The 23,252-nt window shown below is 33.7% G+C and overlaps 2 protein-coding genes and 1 long non-coding RNA gene across 3 annotated transcripts; 1 reads left to right on the plus strand and 2 right to left on the minus strand.

Annotated features, from left to right (window-relative positions):
- Positions 1-1,544: 1,544 nt before the first annotated feature.
- LOC146931253 (uncharacterized) lies at positions 1,545-1,744 on the minus strand. Its single transcript, XR_015006626.1, has 2 exons — positions 1,615-1,744; positions 1,545-1,584 (listed from the first exon to the last, which is right to left on the minus strand). It is a non-coding gene; the product is annotated as an uncharacterized LOC146931253 (long non-coding RNA).
- A 7,623-nt stretch (positions 1,745-9,367) lies between these two features.
- Positions 9,368-9,912, plus strand: LOC146931254 (auxin-responsive protein SAUR24-like). Its single transcript, XM_085702739.1, has one exon. It carries the CDS (start codon positions 9,501-9,503, stop codon positions 9,786-9,788), a length of 288 nt encoding a protein of 95 aa, XP_085558865.1. The 5' UTR covers positions 9,368-9,500; the 3' UTR covers positions 9,789-9,912.
- Positions 9,913-10,281: 369 nt separating this feature from the next.
- On the minus strand, positions 10,282-22,343 carry MRL1 (Pentatricopeptide repeat (PPR) superfamily protein). Its single transcript, XM_085702737.1, has 19 exons — positions 21,929-22,343; positions 20,241-20,997; positions 19,844-20,111; positions 19,605-19,668; positions 19,377-19,521; positions 19,182-19,297; positions 18,936-19,064; positions 18,651-18,824; positions 18,375-18,539; positions 18,050-18,190; positions 15,831-15,930; positions 14,712-14,820; positions 14,534-14,625; positions 14,019-14,109; positions 13,412-13,643; positions 13,216-13,308; positions 12,428-12,476; positions 11,603-11,696; positions 10,282-10,998 (listed from the first exon to the last, which is right to left on the minus strand). The coding sequence occupies exons 1-19, from the start codon at positions 22,241-22,243 to the stop codon at positions 10,764-10,766; spliced, it is 3,369 nt and encodes a 1,122-aa protein (XP_085558863.1). The 5' UTR covers positions 22,244-22,343; the 3' UTR covers positions 10,282-10,763.
- Between the last annotated feature and the right edge of the window lie 909 nt (positions 22,344-23,252).

Consider the following 23,252-nt stretch of genomic DNA (forward strand, 5'->3'; position numbering starts at 1 on the left):
AAAAGATTAACTTACCATGATAGTACCTTATTTTATTAATATTTAAGATATCTATCTAATATTAACGCAATGAAGTCTCTTAAAATAGTTCAAAAAAAAAAAATATTGATGCAACTGTGTAAGAAAATTTTCTTTGAACATTGTAACAAAACTTTGCACTACATGTATATTGTCTTTACATTCTTAGAATATTTAGTGTATACACACACTAGTATAAATTGGCTTATCGATGGTTATAAGCTATAACATGTGTCAAACCAAATTGCGTTTTGTCATTTCAAGTATTTAGCAGTAGTATTTGGTCTCTTCAAACTTTGAATGAACAGACCTAGGTGATTTTTATAAGCATATCATATGTATGTTTTTCCCTTTCCTTTTTTTATTACTGATTTCCTGGGTTAAAGAAATTTAATGTATAAATTTGACCATTTTTTGCTTATTATTTGGTGCATTTTTTTTATCTAACAATGATATTTAAACACCATCCTTCAAAAAAAAATGATATTTAAACACTTCTATTTTTCATACACTTATTCAATATCTCTTTTTTTTTTTCTTCATATCTCTCTATTTCTATCTTATCATTAAATCAACGTCAAAAAAAAAAAATCTTATCATTAAATCAGCACATATATCACATCAATTTCTTTCTCTTTTTTCCTCTTAATTTAAAGGTATATACACCCACATAAAGTATACACAAAATATTTTCCTTTTTTTACATACAAGAATTTTGGTGACTCAAGTCTCGAAATTTTTTAGGATATGAGCTGACTTCATAGCCTTTAATTTAGAGAGTGCTTAAATATCATTCAACAAATAGATCCTAACATCGAGTGGAACATTGCATGTATGTTCTGATATTCATCCAACACATTGTGTATATACTTTGATGTTGGATAATATAATTAAGTGTATGTTTGATCTTGTGGTGAGAATAAATGAGTTGAAGGTAAAATGGTTGTATTTGGATACCTCTAAGTAAAAATGATTTAAACTTTAAATTTATTGTAAAAATCAAATCTATAATCAAAAGTTATAAATTCCAATTTTAAGTAAAACTGGTTTTATTCGAAAACAATCTAACATATCAAGATCGATTCTAGTGGTCATTTCATGTCATCTGGTTAGAAAACAAATCAAAGTGACAACTAACCACGAGGGGCGGGGGCCATCCTTTTTCAGTTTAAGGCACTCGGTTTTGTACACTACACTGCCAGTGTAACACTTCTTATCACCAACATTATTTGAAAGGACGATTCCAATATAAACAAGTACACTTTTGATGTGCAATTTAGCTTGCTCAACAGATATTCAACAAAGCATGTGATTCTCTCATGAAAGATTTTTTTCACATGGATCCCACAACCTGGTGTCAGCAAGAATTCCACAATTAGTTTAGAGATTAATTAATGTATGATTTTATGGCTTCCCACTTGGTTTTCAAGCTCTAAATACAACACTGAAATTTAGCTTGAACCAACCATTATTTCAAGAATTACTAAGTCAAGCAGAAGAAAAGTTTGGATACAATCATCCCATGATGGTCTTACAATTCCTTGCAAAGAAGATGCATTCATAAATCTTAGCTTACAACTACATACCTTGTGAAACATTAATTCATATATAATATAGACTAGAATAGAATGAAAAAGAAAATGTACTACGTAATTATGTATGTACTTTATAATACAATATTCACTATTCCTTGTCTCGAAGTTTCTAACAATGGGAGACCAAACTCTTTCACTTGTCACCGTTATCACTTTTCTTGTTAAGGATTGAGTTCATTGTTTCTAACGTTAATCATAGAGTATGATTTTTCGGCATAAATTTTTACTACCTTCTTGTTTACGAATTGTGCTCGTTGAACCTTTGCTTTCGTCTCAAAAAGTGAGATTAATTCAATTGGATCATGTGTGTCTAAGACAAGGTCAATTGTCGAGCCCTAGTGAGAATTAGCTAAATGAGTTAAATGTGCAATTGTTAAATCGATCTTAAAAGGAGAAATAGAAACACTATTAAGGTGCTGTGTGCTTTACGAAATTATATGTGAATGATATGTGTATGCATGCAATATGTAATGTGTGCTAAGTGTTAATGTGAATTGTGATATGTAATATGTAATGTGTTAATGTGAATTGTAATAGATGTACCAAGTCCTAATACAAGAAATATTAGGATATGCAAAAGTGTACTAAGTGTTAATTCTCACTACGATCGGATTATCAAGGAGTATCTTGAGCCGACCAAAGGGCAAAAGAGAATGCCAAGGGTTTGTTTGGAGGGAGGGTTTAAGAGGGGAAGGGAGGTGCATGTTAACTTTTTATTTTTAAATTACAAACACTATGGAATGTTTTTAAAAAAGTTAACATATTAACATGATGAAAATTGCTGTTCACACATTAGAGAATGCTGGGACACACATGTAAAATACGTTTCCCCTCGGCAGTTAACTACCGAGGAATTTGAAATCCGGCTGCAGTTAACTGCCGAGGAATTCCTCGGTAGTTAACTGCCGAGGAAAGCATTTATGCAGACAGCAGGTCCTGCATTAATGCTAACCCTTACCAAGCCGTTTTTAGGCCAGTTTTGACCTGTAATTTCACCAGAGCATTTCCATAGGCAATTCAAATTATACAACAATGAAACTCGGTCATAAACAAGAAAAATACAATATCTTTTACATTTGTCCATAATTAAATCAAACCGACATTTGGTTCAAACCACACAAAAGTTTGAAATTCATCAAAACGGAACATAGTGTCCATAATCAAACAACACATTACAACTCATTACACATCATTAAATTAAATCCCTACTTACATTCATTACAATTGCATATGGAATGAACATATATATATAATACATTATTTTCCACCATATTCCTAAACATAAATCCGACGTCGCTATCGTCTTTAATAATCCAAGGCATATAGCTTGCTGTTTTCCATGCGAATTCATCTCTATCTTCTCCTAGGTCTATCATTGGCATTAGAGCAGACAAGTGACGTGTATATTGATTTTCACCAAGATGCTCAAAATAAGTGTTAAGTTGTGTCTTCAAATCATCAATAGAGTCTGTCGGTGTTATCATAACCTTAACCGTCTTTTTAAACGAGCAATACCTAACACGACCTTCAATTCTTGCAACCTCTGACATGTTTCACTTGACAAAAGCTTTAACAAAATAATCATAGATTAGAACAAAATTAAATGGAATGTAATAACGAATAAATCAAATGCGTAAATATTAATAAGCTATAAATAAGTATTGCACTAGTTTCAAGTCAATAAAAGTCATATTATCATATATATCAATATCAATTACATAATGTTACTTATATATTGGCCACAAAAAAGTTGGCATTACAATTTTGACCCCAAAATATACGTCGAAGTAATTTCTACCCAAAAAAAGGACTAACGCCGACAAAAAAATCCCTTGTTAAAGGCCAAGTGATTGGAGAAGATCAAGTGACATAAAATCTTCCTCATCTTCCGCAATAACTTCAAATTGTTGCTTTGGTTTTTCGGGAGTGTCCAACAAAATAGGCGCCGCTTTGTTTGATTCCTTTTGTGGTTTTGGCGGTTTGTTTCCACTTTCAATAGCCATGAGCTTTCGGAACAACTCATGTTGATCCAAATACTCATCTTCCCAAGTCACCGCATCTTGTTTCTTGTGATTGTGCCACTCCGTAGATGATGGAGGTAGTGGACAACCATTCCTCAAGTAAATAAGCACAAAGTGATTAGGAATTACCCCAAGGCACATGATGGGAGTTTTTTGCTTACCCGGCGGTGGTGGCCCTCTTAGTGGAAAAAAAGATTCCGAGTTACCAACTTCAAGATTTGTCAACACAACCATACACCTTTTGTAATAATTGGCAACAATGTGCCCCATGTCTGGAAAAGTCAACCACTTATCAACAAGATGTGCACAACTTTTTGTATTTGCGGGAGGATGTAAGCCATTTAAAATGTAGTTATAACGATCCTCACCCGCAAATACTTCAACATAATCATCTCTATGATCTTTCAATTCTTGAATAAGATGTGTACGAATCATGAGATGATTTTGTTCGGTTAAGCCCATGAACTCGGCTATAGCCCGGAATCCACAATGTCCATCGCCAATAACATCCACCACTTTTTCAATAAATGGAAGCATGAAGCGTTGCATATAATCAATAGGCCTCATAATCGGGATAGCCTTAGGCTTTGGATACCGAGAAGGTGGTGGAAGTGGGGAAATTGGTGCTTTACCAAGACGAGCACCTTTTTTCCTTTTATATGATGATGTTGTTGGTGATGGTGACGGTTGACTACCCGGATTTTGGGAATCAACAACCTCCCAAGAAGAAGGGATCCGACTAGTGGATGTAATTCTTCCTTTAGACCTCGCAATGTCCACTTTTTTCTTGGCTCCCTTGGTTGTTGCTTTTTGTGGTGGTGGAGACATCATGGTGGTTTCAGGAAATGCCAATTGCCGCAAAGCCTCCTTGACTTCAAGCTTCATTTGGAAAGGGAGTTTCTTGAGACGTTCTACAATACCCTTCAACTCATCATCCACCGAAAAACCAAGTTCATTACTTTCTTCTCCCATGCGTAACCTTTGTCAATGGTGGTGTATCTCATCCAATAAAATTGGCTTTTCTTCAAGGAGTTTAGTTGCAATTTCGCATGCACATGGTAAGCCGTAAGATGTCCTTTGAACACGACCACAAATTTCCTTGTTCATGCACAACGTTTCCCTACAACGTGACTCTTCCATAGCAATGTTGTCCAAAGCATATCTAGACACATGACCACCTAAGCCGGAGTACAAAGTGACATCTTTGAATCTATGTTCTAACACGGTAACGCTCTGACCAAAGGCTGTTTGTATCGCAGTGTGTTGAAGCAACAACATGTTATGTATTTTCTCCCAACAAGTACCCAAATCACCCACACTATTGTCCAAATATTTCTTCACCAAAGCATGAGCCGAGGTTTTCCTCGGTACTAAACTACCGAAGTTTTCCTCGGCAGTAAGCTACCGAGATTCCCCATAACAGGGTTCTATGTAACTGACGTAGAAACCCATTGCATAATAAAAAAATAAACCGATTAAAATGCTCAATACCTGTTTTTTTACGTCAAAAGTGTGTTGATACATCCTATGCTTGATGCTTGAATCATTTTTGAGCAAGATTTGATTAAAAAAAATGTATTTTTGAGCAAGATTTGATTAAAAAAAATGTTGGATTTGGGTGGATTGAATGAAGTTTTATGGAAGATGATGAAAATAGTGTGTAGGGAGAGCAGGTGACTGTTTCATCTGATGAAACAGTTTTCCTCGGCAGTTAACTACCGAGGAATTCCTCGGCAGTTAACTGCAGTCGGATTTCAAATTCCTCGGTAGTTAACTGCCTAGGGGGCAAAAACGTATTTTACATGTGTGTCTCAGCCTTCTCTAATGTGTGAACAGCAATTTTCTAACATGATAGACAATCATATAATACTTCAATCACACTTAATTTATTTTAAAAAAATATGTTATATAGTCCGTAATTTAAAATAGAAGAGTAAACATTCCTCTCCCTTCCCTTCCTAAACCCTCAATCCAAACACACCCTAGGATCTATGATTTATTTGATAACCCAAAAAAAATTGAACAAGAGAACAAAAAATAGTATGATGAAAGTATATTATTTAAATTGTACACGTAATTAAATTAAGAGTCTTGCCAACGAATTTCCTCAAAAAATATTTTAAAGATTTTAAATTAAAAAATTATTCTTAACAAAAGTTAAATACTTCAATTTCCAATTCATTAAATGCATACATTTTCATAAAAATTTATTGTTTATTATGTTTAAAAAATATCCAAAACACTCGTTGACATTTCCCTTAAATTAAATCAAGGTTCTAGCTTTATTATATGCGTCAATCATACCCACTCTGACAATTATACAGTAGATATTTTCCTTTGGTATTCTGAGAAAGGAGATAGTCTTGTGTAGGCACAAACATTTATGCATAAAATTTAGACACCTACATAAATCAAAAAAATTAAAAGATAAATAAAATAGTCACATCAATTAATATCATTTTAATCCTTTTCTTTTTAATTTTTTTAGTTTCATAGGCGTGTGTCTAACATATAATATTTAATGTTGTGCCTAATTAAGTATTTCTCCTGACGAAGATTCTCTTATCAAATTAATATGGGAGATGAATATACACTTTCAGTCTTTTAATTAATAATTAACTTTTCAATTTTGTGCCTTTTGGTTTTTGCATTACAAATGTTATTTCTTGCAACTCTAATTAGAATATGGGTTGAATATCCATCCAAGAGATTCATCACAGTATTGCAGTTTGGATTGATAAGGTTATTTTATCAGGGATGGACTGATAAGATATTTGTGCGAGGATCTAGCTCTATTTTCTGTGCTACCTTATCTGGCAAACATTTATTTTGGTGAATTCTCTGACAATATACATTGTACCACGAAGATTATCTTATTACATGAATATGGGGGGATCAATATCTTCTTGCAACTCTAATTAGAACATGAGTTGAAGTACTATCTATCCATAAAGCATACAAAATTTCCCCATCATTCAATTATATTTTATTATATTTTTTTATTAAAAAATATATTAACTTAGCGTGACAGTAACTTATTTTATTATTGTTTAAAGTAGGGGTGTTCAAAACCGAACCAACCCAATAGAAAAACCGCAAACCAAACCAATCCAAACCGAAACCGCAAAAAACCGCACTTGGTTTGGATGAATTTGGATGACTTTTGCATTGAACCGCGCGGTTCGGTTCGGTTTGCGGTTTGCATATCAGCAACCGAACCAAACCAAACCAAATCGCAAGAATAATGAATATTACTTAAATATGTACTAGCCCAATTACATAGCTCACGAATAATCTCTTTTGATTCAATTTTTCCATTGTTGCACCATCAGGTTCGATTCTAATTCATTTCCATCTCTTTCTATTCATTTCCAGTGATGAATTTGTTTCCTTTACTTCCCAATAATTTGTTTCATGCTTATGTTTCTTCTTAACTTTACCTATTTTGATATAAGTTTTACTTAATATTTTATCATATAAACAGCAAAATCAAATGTCCTATGTTTATTTTGTAACAAGTTGGCAATATTAGAGTTAATGTAATATACAAACCGAACCAATCCAAACCGCATTGGTTTGGTTTGGATGACTTTTTAAAAATCAACCGAACCAAACCAAACCGCATGCTTTTTTATCTCGCGGTTTGGATGACTTTTAAGCTCAAAACCGAACCAAACCGCACCGCGAACACCCCTAGTTTAAAGTATCTTATCTATTATTCATGCAATCAAATTTGATAAAATATCTGTGTAAATTTTTTTACACTACTTATATATTGTCTTTATATTCTTGGAATATTTAGTGTATAATAGTAAACTAGTATGAAACGGCTTATCTAAGGTTAACTTATACTAACATAACATGTGTCAAAATATCTTAGCCTTTTGGTTTGGCCAATTTCCTTTTGTCATTTCAAATATTTAAAAGTAATATTGTCTCTTCAAACTTTGAATCTGCAAATTAAACCTTTGTATATATCTAAAAGAAAGTTTTTTTATTTTAAAAGAAAGTTAAACCTGTATGATTTTTTTAAGCATATTATATGTATGTTTTTTTCCCTGTTGCACACGAAAAATAAACTTTACTTTTTGACTGGAAAATTTTAAATAAAATAATGATAGTAAAAAAAAGTATTTATATTTATCAAAATATGTTGAGCTCTCAGGCCTAAAATATTTTTTGGATGACTAAAAAAAATCAAATAACACAAAAGTATGACTTTTTATTTAAATAGTTTTCTAAAAATACATGGACATTGACATTCTCAAAAAGAAATATCTTACTCGGCTTGGTACTATCATAGGCTACAGTCTAGTTTTTTTTTTGCTAATGCTAAGAATTGATTGAAAACAAAAAAGGGACATGAACCAACATAGAAAATAAAAGCAAATATTATTCACCCTAATTCTCACCTTAATTTTCATAATAAATCTAGTTCCTTATAAGACGATCTGACTTATTCTCACCCTAATTATATTTAAGATAAAGAGATTTGATTCGTCGCACAAATATTTTTGCATTTAATTACCTTTTTTATTAAATTGTAGAGGTGAGTCAATTTGGTCATACAAATTGGTCCTTAAAATTAAGGGTCGTCAATCAATTCAGTCATTTTTTTCCTAACAAAGAAAAAAATATCATATATGAAACGCTTAGATGGGAAATATTTATTCAAATTTGCTTGGGGCTTCTATGCATATCTATTTTGCATTAGAAGTGGATTATACAAATTTGTATAAATCATTTTGATTATAAAAAGTTGTTTGATTCAAGTATAAGTGGAAAGTCTCAAGTCGACTATGAATGTGTTGAATGTTAAATGCATAATAAATAAGATAGACTACTCATGTACATAACACCTTCAAATTCTAGGTAGAGATCAATGTGACTCTAACTCTCTTTTAGTTTTGGAGCATTGACACTTTTTCTTCATCTAGTGCTCTTCGTACTCTACAATAAACAGTATCAAAGCCCTACTTAAGCTTGATGGGGGAGCGAAATCTTGGCGTTGAATCCATGTATCGAAAATATTTTTAGGGATGTTGTAACGAGGCACTCCATTGATAATAACAATTGTGCAAGTATAGGATGATGAAGACTCTTATTTGAAGGAGAGATTATTTTATTAAAATTTGAGTGGCGAGTCTCAGAACGACTACGAATGAACTGAATGTTTGATATATAAGATAAATGATCGATATACCAAATTTCTTAAAGATCTTTGATAGAGACGCGGTATTTCAATCATGTGTGGTATAGAGCATTGATTATGTTGTTGCTTCTAACCTTCTCTTGACTCTCCAACAAAAATCAGTTTATCTTTTTATCCAATCTTCATGCTTTAGAGTCTTTTCCTATCACTAGTTAGAACACAAACCCAACTACCCAAGTGACAACGAACCACGTGGGCCCTGTCATCCTTTATCAGTGTACGGCACTCGGTTTTGCACACTCTGTAGCTCTACCTCTTTATCATCACATTCATTATTTGAAAGGACGATTCCAACATAACTGCGCTGGCAGATATAAACAACAAATGTGGAATTTAGCTTGCTGAACAAAGCCATGTGATTCTCTAATGAAATATTTTTATCACATAGGTCCCACAACATTGTGTCAGCAAGAATTCCACAATTAGTTTAGAGATTAATTATTTAATGTAATAATCGATGGCTTTCCACTCGGTTTTCAAGCTATAAATACATCACCACAATCCTCACTCACTCACAAAACACAACATTTCCATAACAACTCAAGTACATTCAACTCCATTCAACATTTCAGCTAGCTACTAGTAATAGTACACAACTCTTTCTCTTCATTTCAAACCTCTCAAGGGCTATTATTAGATCATCATAATAACATCATGGGTATTCGTTTGCCGTTTATGGCTCTTCAAGCAAAACAAATATTCAAGTCTACCTCAACACAACAACAGTCCAATGTTCCAAAGGGACACATAGCAGTCTACGTTGGTGAGTTGCAAAAGAAACGGTTTGTGGTTCCAATATCATACTTGAATCATCCTACCTTTCTTGACTTGCTTAGCAGAGTGGAAGAAGAGTTTGGTTACAATCATCCAATGGGTGGTCTCACTATTCCTTGCAAAGAAGATGCATTCATCAATCTTACCTCTCAACTACGTGCCGTGTGAAAGATTTCTATATTTTTTATATACTAGATTAGAATATAAAATAAAATGTACTATGTAATTATGTATGTACTATATATAATTCATATTAGACTACCATTAATATTATTCACTTCATTTTTTTCTATTTGGGTTTCTCCTTCTAACTTTAATCTTCTTGACCAACCTATACAAAATGTTGTATATTGTTATATAAAATATAATGTTTCTTCAAGAGAAGCAAAATTGTCATGGTAAATGTAGTTTCTGTTTCTCTTGTTCTACTGTAAGCTGAAAAAAGTTTGCTATTGAAAAGTTCAACATCAATAGTTCAGTTGCTGGCATTTTGTATAGTTTCGCCACATTTTCTTCTCCTTACTCTTCTCCGCAATCCGAATGGCTAGGTTTCGCCACATCTTGTTCCATGTGTGCAATAGGTGAGAAGCTTTCACTTTTCTTTTTTCTTCTTTCAGTTGGAAAGAGAAAAACATAATGGTAGTGACATGACAATAGTTCATACATGTAAACGAACAAATCATTCTCAAATTGTCTGATGTTACATATATAGTGGAAGAACTTACAAATATCAACATCAAAATCAACTGATAGATTGATATACATATTTTCTTTATATACCTATTTTTTAGTATACACCTAGAGAGTTCTTGGCAAAAAAGTACATGTAGAAATACACACACATCCAATATCAGCATCTCTATTATCAAACATTTATATAATCCGCGTTGCAAAGGCCACATCGGTGATCACAAGAACAAGATCTGTGCCGTCTTATATTCAACCATGGTGTTTTCATCAAAATGTACTCGTGGAGATGTCCAACACTTTCCCTGCTCTTAGCATTCAATGGCCCCAGCACTCAAGAAGGCATCATCTACAGCTTTCTTGGGTCTAGATTACTCTTCTACTATACCATTAGGATGAAGGAGATTTCAACTTCTATTGAAAAAACATTAACGATGGTAATCGATGCATGTACACTTAGTCCAGAGATAGATTTCCAGTTCGAATGTTTCGTTGCTGGTTGCTAATATTTTTGCCGAGCCGTAATTGGGATGAGCTCCAATCACCTTGGAAACCGCCGAATGGCGATGCAAGCTTTGGCTGATACCATTTTATCAAGCCCAGACTATTTATTCTAAGTTTCCCATTTGATTCACTACCCTGGTAAGGAATATGAAGCCTTCTAAACAATGCTGCAACTGCTTGGCCACCTCTGAAGTCAAAACATTGCATATTTGTCATACATAACAATTCTTAAACAATATTTTATCTAGACTCCTTGTGCAATTATACTGAAAAAATGAAAATAGTTCACACAAGAACACCTAAGATCATCTTCCATTATTTCAGCCACATAAAAATCGGTCAGACATTTATGACAAATTCTCCTAAAAACATAATGCAAATTGCAAAAAGATTAAGATGAACCTGCAAGTATCAAAATCGTACCAGGGATAGTAAATGACCCACATACTTCAAGAAAAATTGAAAACGAAACTTGAAATTTGAGTTGCTCGGGCATGGACACTTAATACTAACATGTGGATAGGCCACCAAAGTAAATAAATCAGTAAAATATAGTTGTCCCAACAATAACATCTAGATGACAGTTGCACAAATATTTCCATATTTGATTTGGCAGTCTACAAATGAAACATACTTCTGCATTTAAACATAGGTGTAATCTTCTGGATCAGAAAGTTTGATTAGTAGCTCATATTTTAAGCTTGAACAAAATGTATTGTTGCAGATATGAGGTAACAATATGAATTTAAAAAATGCTGTTTGTGGATGCATTTGTGATTGACTATTCTCACCTTTCTGCAAGTATAATAATCTTTTCCCCATCTGGAGACACAAGTTTTGTTTCTTCTACAGGCAGTAAAATGATTATATTGGGTAGTTTTGCACCTGAAACATTTTCATGGGGAACAAGCAAAGAAGTCAGTAGGCTATAATGTAAACAATATTTTCCGCTGCACGCCTATTGTTGGGTTAATAACATTTTAAGTAGTAAATGGAAACCATTCATTAATCAGGTTTATTTAAAATCTAAAACTTAATGTTAAAACAAAAACAACTACAGGATGCGAACTAGCATTATCACCAATTGACAAATAAAAAATGGATCAACAAGTGAGTGATCAAGCTTAAGAATTAGAGTGACTGGGCAAACTGTTATAAAAGCAAAGCTTTGTTCACAATCTTTGCTGCAAAGTACTAGAAAACAAGCCCTTATATTGGAAAAATCATTAGGTAGAAGGAACCGAAAAAAGCGCACTAGGGTGGTGGAGAGACTAACTTGTATGTGTAATCCGGTTAACAAAATGTGGATAATAATACTTGAGCAACACAGTCTTTTTAATCATATGTTGTTAGCTATTCCTTTCCATACAACCGTTAAAAGGTTTTAAGAAATGAAAATGGCAATTTTCACTATACTAAACATATTTTTATATCCAAATATCATAATCAATTCTCAATTTAGCTATTTATAAATAAATTTTAACATATATCTCACGCAAGAATTTTAAGGAAAGAAAATAGATAGAGGATATAACCATTCTATGAAAGAAAACTTCATTATAAAAAAGTACAACATACATAATGCAGACTGACAGTAATATAGACGATGATATTACCTGCTGCTAGTCGATGCTTGAGACCTTTCAAAATAGTTAAGAGGTATACCTGGAACATTTACATGGATTTAGGGATATGAATTTCACAATTACAGCACCTTAAATATTTATCTACTGCATATGAGTTTACATCTTCAAATTTGCAAATATTCCATAAATATATCACGTTAGAAAGACCATAAAAGTGAAGATGCAGAAAAACAAGAGGCTATTGTTATTTCCAACAATTGGATCCATTATTCAAACTCACTCATAGGTAAACATATTCCCGTATTTGTAGTGGGTATAATAACTTCAATGAAATTTATCGCTTATTAATAATAGAACATAGTAAGCATATGTAGCCTTAAAAGATTTTGGGCTGGCCTTTGGTATGTCTTTGTGTTGGAATATCAAGTGTGAGTAAGAAGTCTCACATTGGATAAAAATGTGAGTGCTGAGCAACATAGAAGCGAGGGGGCCAATATATCTAATGTGTTGAGGTTTTGGGAGTAGATGTGATGTCCAAACCACTTGAGTGATTGCTCTTAGCCCTATTTGATGATCCCTTCATGAGTCATCATGACCCAACACCTATCCATCCAAATACCTTTAAACTGATATATACAATACTGTACTTTTTAAACAGGGAATAAAACTGCGGGCGGAAATATTTTCCCAATTACAATTGAGGTAATGAATTCCACATGCAACTACTCTCTTTCTTTGGTGTTTGACAGTTAAAATGCATTCTTGCATGTAACATAAATTATCATTGCAGGAGTATTTTAAGTTTTAGACACGCTCACCTCAGCAGTAAAAGCATCCATTTCTTTAGCATCGATAACAATAGGATTCATTTTAAGTGATACAGATGGAACAACTCCATATGAAGCAGCTTCCTACATGATTAGAACAGCAGCATACGATATCCAGGCACACTTAGCAACAAAAGGACACAATAAAATTAATATAATTAGTTTCAGTTCCATATTCCATACTGACCTCAAGTATTGAAAAAGCGCGAGGATCATATTCACCAAACCCATCTATCAACGAACAGAGGTTTGAAATTTTTGAGCTTTCAGCAGTTACTCCCAGGTTCTCAACAAGTCTATTTTTCACATATGTATCATAAGGGAATTTCAAGCATCCCAGAACTTGTGACAATATTTGACTTGTAGGCTTTTCACCAGCTCCTATTGTTTCGCGATACACCATTAAAGCCAGTGATGTCCTAAGAGTAAAAAGCAGCATTAGAAACTTCACAAAGAAAATAACCTGGAAGAGAAGGCCAACTAAATTAATGGTTATAACAAATAAGGAAAGGAGTGATTCACAGATTTCACTTATGTTACTAATTCTTATTTTCTTCTTCAACAGAGTTTTTTTGACGAAATAAATGGGGGAAAATGGATCACTTCAACAAAATAATAAATATCTTTGAGGGGATAAAACACAATATTAAATAAATGCAATAGTTTTACGAAAAAAAACAGTACGCTGACGTACCTAAATTGAAAAAACAAAAAAGAATGTCTCTATATATAAATAGTTCGTATGACAGAGAATCGTGTATTAAAAACAGTTGCAGAAATTATATAACAAATACCATTCATTATTAACTTGTGGCCGCCCTGAGTCAAAAGATAAAACAGTTTCACCAACAAGACAAGCCTTCTCAAACCTCCGCAGGCACATTCCTTTCAAAGAAATCAAAGTACTATCAGAATTAACAAACCATGCAACTCTCAAGGCATAATATATGAGTAGATTTAGGCCTCGAAACTATCAGAGTCTATGATCTTTTTCTTTAACTTCCCATCAAATAAAGAATTAAATTGATAACCAAAAAGCTGTTAAAATCATGAGTAATGCATTTTCTTTTATAATTAAAGGGGAGGAATAAGGTTCACCATATTGCTGTATTGTGAAAGAAAAAGTCGAACGTTAAATATAACTTCAATTTCAATGTACTTGCAAACATCACTTAGTGAGACAATAGTCTTACGATAATGAAGCTCCAGACGAGGGGAGGTAAAAGCAGAAGTAACACTGGGAATCACATACTTTTTAAAGCAAGTAGAAAAATAATCGATAAATCTGACAAAATCCTACAATACTCACCAATTATGCATCGACACATGATGAGAGTAGGTGCTGCACCATCCTTTTTGGCTTGAGAAAGGAGCATTTGAGCAGCTTCCATATCATCCTTCCTACAAAAGCAGGCAGAAAATAAATGTCCAAGTAAGAACCCAAACTAAATCATTAATTTGACAACACATCCGCATAGACCACTTACTTCTCACTTGCCACTATAAGTATTGAGAATGTGATACTGTTTGGGCACAATCCTAATCCTTTCATTTCAGATAAAACCTCCAAAGCCTTCTGAAATTGATCCCCATCACCTGTACGGAACTCACAATGTTTTAAAATCCATTTTTCTAATAAACAACTATACCTAAACAATGCAACTGCACACATCAGGGAGAGGGGGGAACAACTGAAGAAGGGCTAAAATTTAAAATGAAGTTGGAAGTAACCTTATTTCAGGCAACACTAAGGTAGAGAGGGTTTTCTCCCATGTCATTAATTAAAAGGAAATGTTTTAGAAAAAGAAACGTTAGCCAAAGTCAAGTTATCTTTACATTTTCAGGCTTGTCCTTATCAAATCTAAATCACTTAAAGTATATTCTTGCATATTTAATGCTACTTCTGGGTAATAGTTTCAGTGATCGTGCTTTTGGTTTATTTACAAGGTTACCAAGGGTTATTTCTTTAGTTACAAGTTTAGTTACTTGTATAAAAAGGTGTTCGATAAAGAGGTTGACAAAGTTATCTCTCATTTTCTGTTTCTCTCACTCTTTCCATCTTATTCTTTCTCTGCTCTTATTTTCCTAGGGTTATTTTTATGTAATTATGCATATGTATAAGCTTTGGTTTTGTCGGTTATACTTATATTAGTAAATCAACGTGGATTAGTTAATTGTATAAATAGTGGCCAGCTTCCCTGTCTTCACTTGTCAACTCTTGGTCCCCTAACTTTAATTAGTCCTAAAGTCAGGCAATAACTTATTAGTTATCGAAGAATGAATGAAGAATAATTTCTAACGAATCTTTAACTTTAGCACTCATGTGATTCATCTCTTCGGCCTCTCTTCACCATCTTATCTAATTTGATTTCTCTCAATAAACTTTCTCTTCAGATGTGTTTACTAAACCAATTAACTTGAAGTTACCCAATTTCACTAACCCCTGCCACTTTCCTTCAAATTTAGTTACTTTTCATATGAAATACTTCTCAAAATCATTTACCAGCATCCTAAATCAATCACTTAGTGTTGAATCATAAACATCCTGAATGAATGAAAATATGAAATAATAAATAACTAAATGAAAAGGAAAAGGTCAAACTTACAAAGTGCAGTGAGCAAAGCATTAACAGTTGAAACTGTTTGCACCAATTTAAGAGATTTAAGATATTCGTATAGCTCCAATGCTCTCTGCCAAATTTTTGCCTGGAACAAGAATTTGCCATTAATTACATTTTAAAGCAGGGTGAGCTCGTTACAGGAAACAGGAAACAGAAGCATTGAAATAACATAAACTAACATGGAAAAGAAACTTAAAAGCATGCTGTAGTTGACTTAAGTTGTACCTATACTTCATATGCTACAACAATTTCTCTAAAGTATTTATCTTAGGGTTCTCAGATTAAGAAGTTTAGTTTTGTTATCTTTAGCTTCTAGAAGCAGGGTCGTCAACGAGAACAGAAAATCCTTAAATACTCGCTTAGCGGATAACATCTTTTATGCCTGCATATTTCTTGTCTAAGATCAGTAGCTAGAGTGCCAGTAAAACCTTTTCATTATAGTGAAACCTATTTCTTATAATACATATTCAATCAAATAAAAAACCTAATAATAGTCATTTAACTGAACTGAACCAAATTTTCCTCAATTAAAGGCATAATTTAAAACTAAAAATAATTTCATGTTATCTGTTTTTAATACATAAGCAGTATTTAAATATACTTTATTTCTAAGTATACTTTCAATCCTTATCAATTCTTTTCCTGTACATGCAGATCCTGATTTCACTCTGTTACTCGGCAAAATCAATTACCCAACTTTTTGGGTTGAACAACTAGAAGATGCCGGGGTAAGACCAAACTCATTACTTATTAGCAATGATTTCATTTTTCCGAGTCTAAGGAGAGGCAGTGACTTAAAATGGTTGACAGTGAACCATGTGTTTCATCTGACAAATATATTACTTACTATCTTATAAAATAGCTCAGATTACCGGTAACTATTAATTTTTGGCCAAATACCTCCGTGGGTCCTTTAAGTTTCACGTTTGTTTCAGATAGGTCCTTTAAGTTTCTAAGGTGTCAGATAGGTCCTTTAAGTTTCTAAGGTTTCAGATAGGTCCTTAACGGAGGTTGATAGAAGGACCTATCTGAAACAAACTCGAAACTTAAAGGACCTATCTGAAACCTTAGAAACTTAAAGGACCTATCTGACACCTTAGAAACTTAAAGGACCTATCTGAAACAAACGTGAAACTTAAAGGACCCAGGGAGTTATTTGGCCTTAATTTTTTTAGAAGTTGCAAGCTGACCCCTAAACAAATATGGGTGAAGCCTCTTATTTTTGTTCCTTGCTCGATCCTCCAAGCACTCTAACTCGTGCACCGTACAATTATCGTCACAGCTTCTGCCACTTGCATGATCAAGAAGGCATTCAACTTGAAATCGCCCAGTTTTGATTTAGGAGCAGCCCTGGCTCCAATTCAGACTAGGGGAATCCAAAGCGGCTAGTGAAGAAGAATCAAATGAGGGTCGTAAGACTTTCCCTCCAAAGATATTCATTCTTACAAATGGGGGAGACACAGCATCATCGCATAACAACAAACTCAGCAGGAGAGGGAAATCTAGGTTTGCCTCATCGCAATTAAGGAAATATGTAAGTGTACATCACTATTGTGAAATCATTTATTGTTTCAGTGATAGAATGTGTACGGTAAAAACGCAGTAAACTCACTGTCATGGAGGATACAAAAAGCTGTGACTATTTGTACTTGACCGGATATGGTAAAGATTGCATCCCAATGAAAGAATCAAACTTGCTTCTCTCCAACCCAATTGATAATATCTTGAGCCTGGTTTGTCTGTGTCTAGTGCATTAGTAGCTATGCTTATAAATCACAACACAGGCAAGATGGTGATGATTCTAGTGCATTAGTGATGGTTTGTCTGTGTCTAGTGCATTAGCACCCTTTGAATGTTGAACAAAGACTTGGAAATTTGGCTCTGGGGTTTGCTGGATAGTATAAAATTTGATTGGTGTGAAGCCAAACGTGGTAAACCAGAACGATTTGATATCTAAGTTTGCACACAGTGTTAACAAAGCAATGGTGGGCACTTATATGCCATAAGAAAAATAGGGAACACTTAAATCTAGTAAAACAAAAAAGAAATATCACCCTATAATAGTAGGTTAATTTTTATGGCTCGTGGTGAACTATATGTTTTGATGGTTCTGATGGTTCACTTATACTCCACCTTCATTTTCCTGTGCGCCAATTTTGATTTGGTTTTTCCTTTATACATTTTACTTGACCAAACATACATACCTTGCTACAGGCGCCCATCAATGAGCTATATGTCATTATTCCAATCTGTACTCCTTCTTTCCGGGCTTGTTGTAGTATATCAAAGGCAGCCTCCAGCTTTTTAGCATGTCCAGCAACATCTATTAGTGCACTCATAAACATCTGCAAGGTGATTCAATAACTTCTGTAAGCAAACAATGGTAGAGAAAGGACAGGACACTACACGCAAGAATCGATTCAAGAAACCACCATACAAATAAAGGCAAATTTTAAAAATTCAAAAAATTAAAAAAAAAATGAAGATGTAAATAATCCATAATCACCCAAAAATTCAAAAACATAATACCTCATCAGGGAGCACCCCTTTCCGGGTCATGTCGTCGTATACACTACGTGCAAATTCCCAATCTCCAGTTTGACTACAAGAATTAATTGCAATTGTGTAAACTTCTGAAGATCCCTTTATATTATATTGCTCTATCATCTTATACACTTCACGTGCTCGTTCAACCTATTGAAATGTCATCATTGTTAAGTATTACATACATTTCATGAAACATAAGAATTACTCCAAAAAATAGATTTTCATCCTTTAGGGAAATGGAGGAAGAAAGATCCACACCTGACCAGCCTTTGCACATGCCTTCATCAATGTGCCAAAAGTTACGTGGTCTGGCACAATAGGCTGTATTTCAGCTTCCATTTCTGCTATCACATCAAAGGCACGAGCCATTGCTCCCGACTGTGCACATGCAGCTATAAGTGCATTGAAAACAACACGATCTGCCTTCACATTCTACTGCATAAAAATATTTCATCAGTATGTACTATTAACAATTGTAAGAGGAACTCGACAAATACCGGTGACACAATATTTTATTAGAAAAAGATGCTGCAAATATTGTACCTTTGACCTCATTATCCCATAAGCACCAAATGCTTTAGCTACTTGACCAGCTCTAGCACAACCATCAATAAGTGCCCCGTAGGTATGAACGTTAGGTTCCACTCCAGAATTAACCATCTTGTGAAACACCTAAGCATGCATATTAACATTTTTTACTACATATGGATTTAGAGAAAATATAATTAAATATAATAATATCATGCTAGGATGAATTAATTAACAAATCCAAGAAGAGAGGCATTGTACTTCAAACATTAGATCAACTTGTCCACTCTTGCCACAAGTTGATATTAGAGTGGTATAAAGTTTGCAATCAGGATCTAGTCGAGCATCCTTAAGAAGCTGAATAACTTGGAAAGCCCCTGAACGCACAACACACATGTCATGCACTGGAAAGGTGGAAAAGAAAGAACCTTTTGGAGGGTAACCAGCATCATTTACCTTCTGAATCTTGGGAGCTTGCACACACTGACATAAGCATATTAAATGTACTCAATGTTGGATTTGGAATAAGCCTAACATAATCAAAGGCTTCATTTACGGCTTTTTGTTTCTTGCAGATGTTGAAAAACTTGGCATGATAAACCTATAACCAGTGAATATGACACATAAGAGAAATCCAAAATTGAAGAACAGAATAGCCGGAAACAACCATAAAGATGCATGTACCTTAGTCATATCTAGTAAACCCTTCATTTCCATATCTTTAAGCAATTCTACACATTCACATAACCTAACAAAATCAATATACTTTAAGATTAGTTTTTCAAGCTTTAGATCCGTAGTTAAGAGACGAAGGGAGGAGTTTGACAACATTGTTTCATTCAAAGCAAATTTGCTACATTTATAAAATTCTTATAAGATTTATCTAAGGACACTTTTATGTTCTTTGGCTTTCATTGGAGTACCTCCCAGCTTTTAGCAAGTTATTATACTTGCTTAGATGCTTTGAAGGATCAACTTTCAGACCATCGTGGACCCTGATTTGATCATTTCTCTGATCAACATGCACCCTGACGTGGGAACTCTGGGGCAAAACATTGTTATTATTGTGATCCATATAGTTCCTTTCCAAGTCTCTCACATATCTGCTGGCTTTCCTCAATTTTTTACTTGTATGTTGTGGGGGATAGCCTTCCTTGTGACTGGAAACTTTAACTGCTCCTTCAACGTACTCTGAAACAACAAACATGATTTACATTAAAGTTTTCTAAATTTTGATTGTTCATCATGATGACATTATGAAAAGATTTGCTACATCATCAATGAAATGATATTATCTTGCGTTTTCTTTTATATAATTACCTGCATTTTGTAGAGAAATATCTGCAGATAATCCTAATCCATCCAGGCTGATATTTCTTATAGCTGATGACAGTTCTGTGCTATTCACAAAAGAAGTACTGGGAGATAATGACTTGATACTACTCAGGGGTGTCATGGATTCAGATGCCAAATTATTGTCATCATAAAACATGTACAGCCCTTCCCTAACAGATTCACCAAAGATGACATTGCTTTTGAAGGCATGAAGATCAATTTTTTCTTTAGTATGGCCATTGATTGTATCAAGTGCTTTGTCTAAACCAACAGAAGAAGTGTTATGCTCAGGTTTGACCTCACTCAAAGGCAACTCAAGAGCAGAGTCAGCAACATCTTGACTTTCTTCCACTTGTAAAGTCATTTCCTCAGCAAAAGCTATAGATGCCAATGAATTTGATTGGAAAGTCACAGACAAAAAAGGCTCCTCTAATACCTCAGAACTGTTACCATTGACACTAAAGGAACCGTTACCATTGACACTAGAGTCAAGAACAGATGATGATGAATCTAATGTCCGAGTCTTCATGGCTGTTTCCTGCACCATAGAAGATTGCAAAAATTGAAGGTGGACCTCTTGGTCCTCAAAAACATGGTTGTCCTTTCCGTTGAGATCATTTAACTTCCCAATTTCATTCAGTGTGTTATCCCTTTGAAATTCTGGAAAACCAAGAATCTGGTTATCAATGACCTGGTTCGCAACATTACTTCCTTGTGGTGATAAGGCATATTTTGCATGTCCCTGTGTCAGTAGTAGTGAAAATGTTAAGACGGTCTTATTAATATATAAATAGAAGTATAGAACATATTCAATATGTGATCAATTCAAAAATACTTTAACTAAGCCAGAGAAGGAAACACTAGAATACTATGAACATTAAAGCTCTATTTGAGAAGGAATTTTTTTTTAGTTTATAGCTTATAAGCTCACATGACCAAAATACATCTGTTTAGTAACAATTTTTTGTCACGAACAGACCTGTAGTTTTTTTTACTGGCTTATAGGCTCTGTTTTGCTAAAAATAGCAAATAGCCGATGAGCTAGTTGATTGAATTTGTAGTGTTTGGTAAAATTAGCAGTTGAACTAGCTTATACATATCAAATGACAAAAGGGGTAAAATTGAGGGAAAAAATGATAAGTTATAAGCTTTTAGCTTATCAAAATAAGCTATAAGCTAGTAAAAATAAGTTTTAGGCTCGTAAGAAAATAATATTACCAGACGAGTTTTCAGTAACACAAGCTTATAAGCTATAAGCTGAAAAACTGGCATTGCCAAACAGAGCCTAGTGTTTTTCGATAAGCAATTCAAGTAGCTTTTGAGCTCATAACTTATCATTATTTATCAATTTTATCCTTCCTATCTTATTGAAAAAAATTAATAAATATTAAATAAATAAAAAAATTATATCATTTCATATTGATGAACTAGTTCAAAAGCTAATTTGATCAAATACTACAAATTCAACATATTAGTTTAGCTTATCCGTGTTATCTGCTATAAGTTCATTCGCTATCAACTATTTTTTAGCGAACAGAGCTAAGCAGCGACATTGTAACAGCAAAATATCACCATAACGGAAAACTAACTTTAAACAATACGAAAATCAGAACAAAAATGCCGCACTGAATTCTAAAAAATGATAAAGAAGAGTATAGAGTGGATTAACTAACCTGGTTGATATTCTTCTTTTTCTTATTGTTAAGAGTGAAATGAATCCAAGAAACAGCAGATAACGTAACAACAACGACAACGACAATAAGCTGAGAGTTTAAAGCAGCCTTAAATACAAACCGAGGAGAATGAAGACGAAGAAGTCCTAACTTGTTCCGTTTATTTCGAGAACGAAGCGACGAAGCTGAAGCTGAAGATGTAGGTGGTTTGAGACTGTGGTTGCAACCAAGGAAACTTGTACGGGAAGAAGAAACAAATAGAGGAGAAGTTAATCTGAGAGAACGTTGGTTGCTGAAGAGTTTGTTAACATCCATGGATGAAGAAGAAGGAGGAGAAGAGAGAGAGTAAAGAATGAAGCATTAGCAGGAAGAAGAAGAAGAAGAAGAGTGTGAGACTTGAATTGAAACCAGAGGTAGAGAAACTAGTTGTTAGTGATGATGGATATCCTGTTTTTAGATGACGTGGCGCGTTTTTGATTTTCCGTTAATCTGTGAGCCACCACAGATTCACTCCAACTTGCTTCTCTTGGAAAATACCGTTAATCATGTAATAGATAGATCAAATTATTAGTTCTATTTTTGCATAAAATATGAAATTCATTGCTAATTCTGTTATAAAACATGAAATTACTTGCTGAATAATATTTGATAACTAATCCCCTAAAAAAAATATATTGGATAACAATTATAAATAAATTATTTTCATTCACTAAAACAAGTTATCATATAACACGTTTATCAAAGGTCATCATATATACACAAGAGCGCTTAGATGAGATGGAATGAGACTCTTCTAGTTTAACCAAGAGGTTTGAATTCAGCCTTGGGCAGCAGTTAAAACTCCTAGCGAGAGCCGCCCATTTAGGTCTCACAATGCTCAAGGAATTAGTCTTCGCACTTGCGCGCGGAAGATACATAGTTTACACCAAAAATAAAAATATCGTCATATAAAATAAAATTTCTGATTTCGTAAAAATTAACTTATACTGTTAGCAAATAAACTAGTTAATAGCTATTCAATAGCGGATGAATGTATAGTAGACAATCAATAAGTTAGCGGAAGGAAAATTTAATTTGTACGAATATTTTGTAAAGTTACTGGTTAGACTATCTCATAAATATAAAATGACAAAAAAAAAAATCAATAAGATAATACGAGAAAAACGATGTTATAAGATATGAGATCAAATTATACTTGATGTAACTTGTTAAAAAATGTTATAAGTTAATAAATAAAATAAGTTCGTTCTAATTTATAGTGATAGTTACATGTCTCATGATCAAGGTTGTTTGAGGTTTTGTACTTATCTGAGTTTTTTTAATA

The sequence above is a fragment of the Medicago sativa genome, chromosome 4 (assembly GCF_051527215.1).
Source record: "Medicago sativa cultivar Bolivia chromosome 4, Bolivia_mono, whole genome shotgun sequence".
Classification (NCBI taxonomy): Eukaryota; Viridiplantae; Streptophyta; class Magnoliopsida; order Fabales; family Fabaceae; genus Medicago; species Medicago sativa.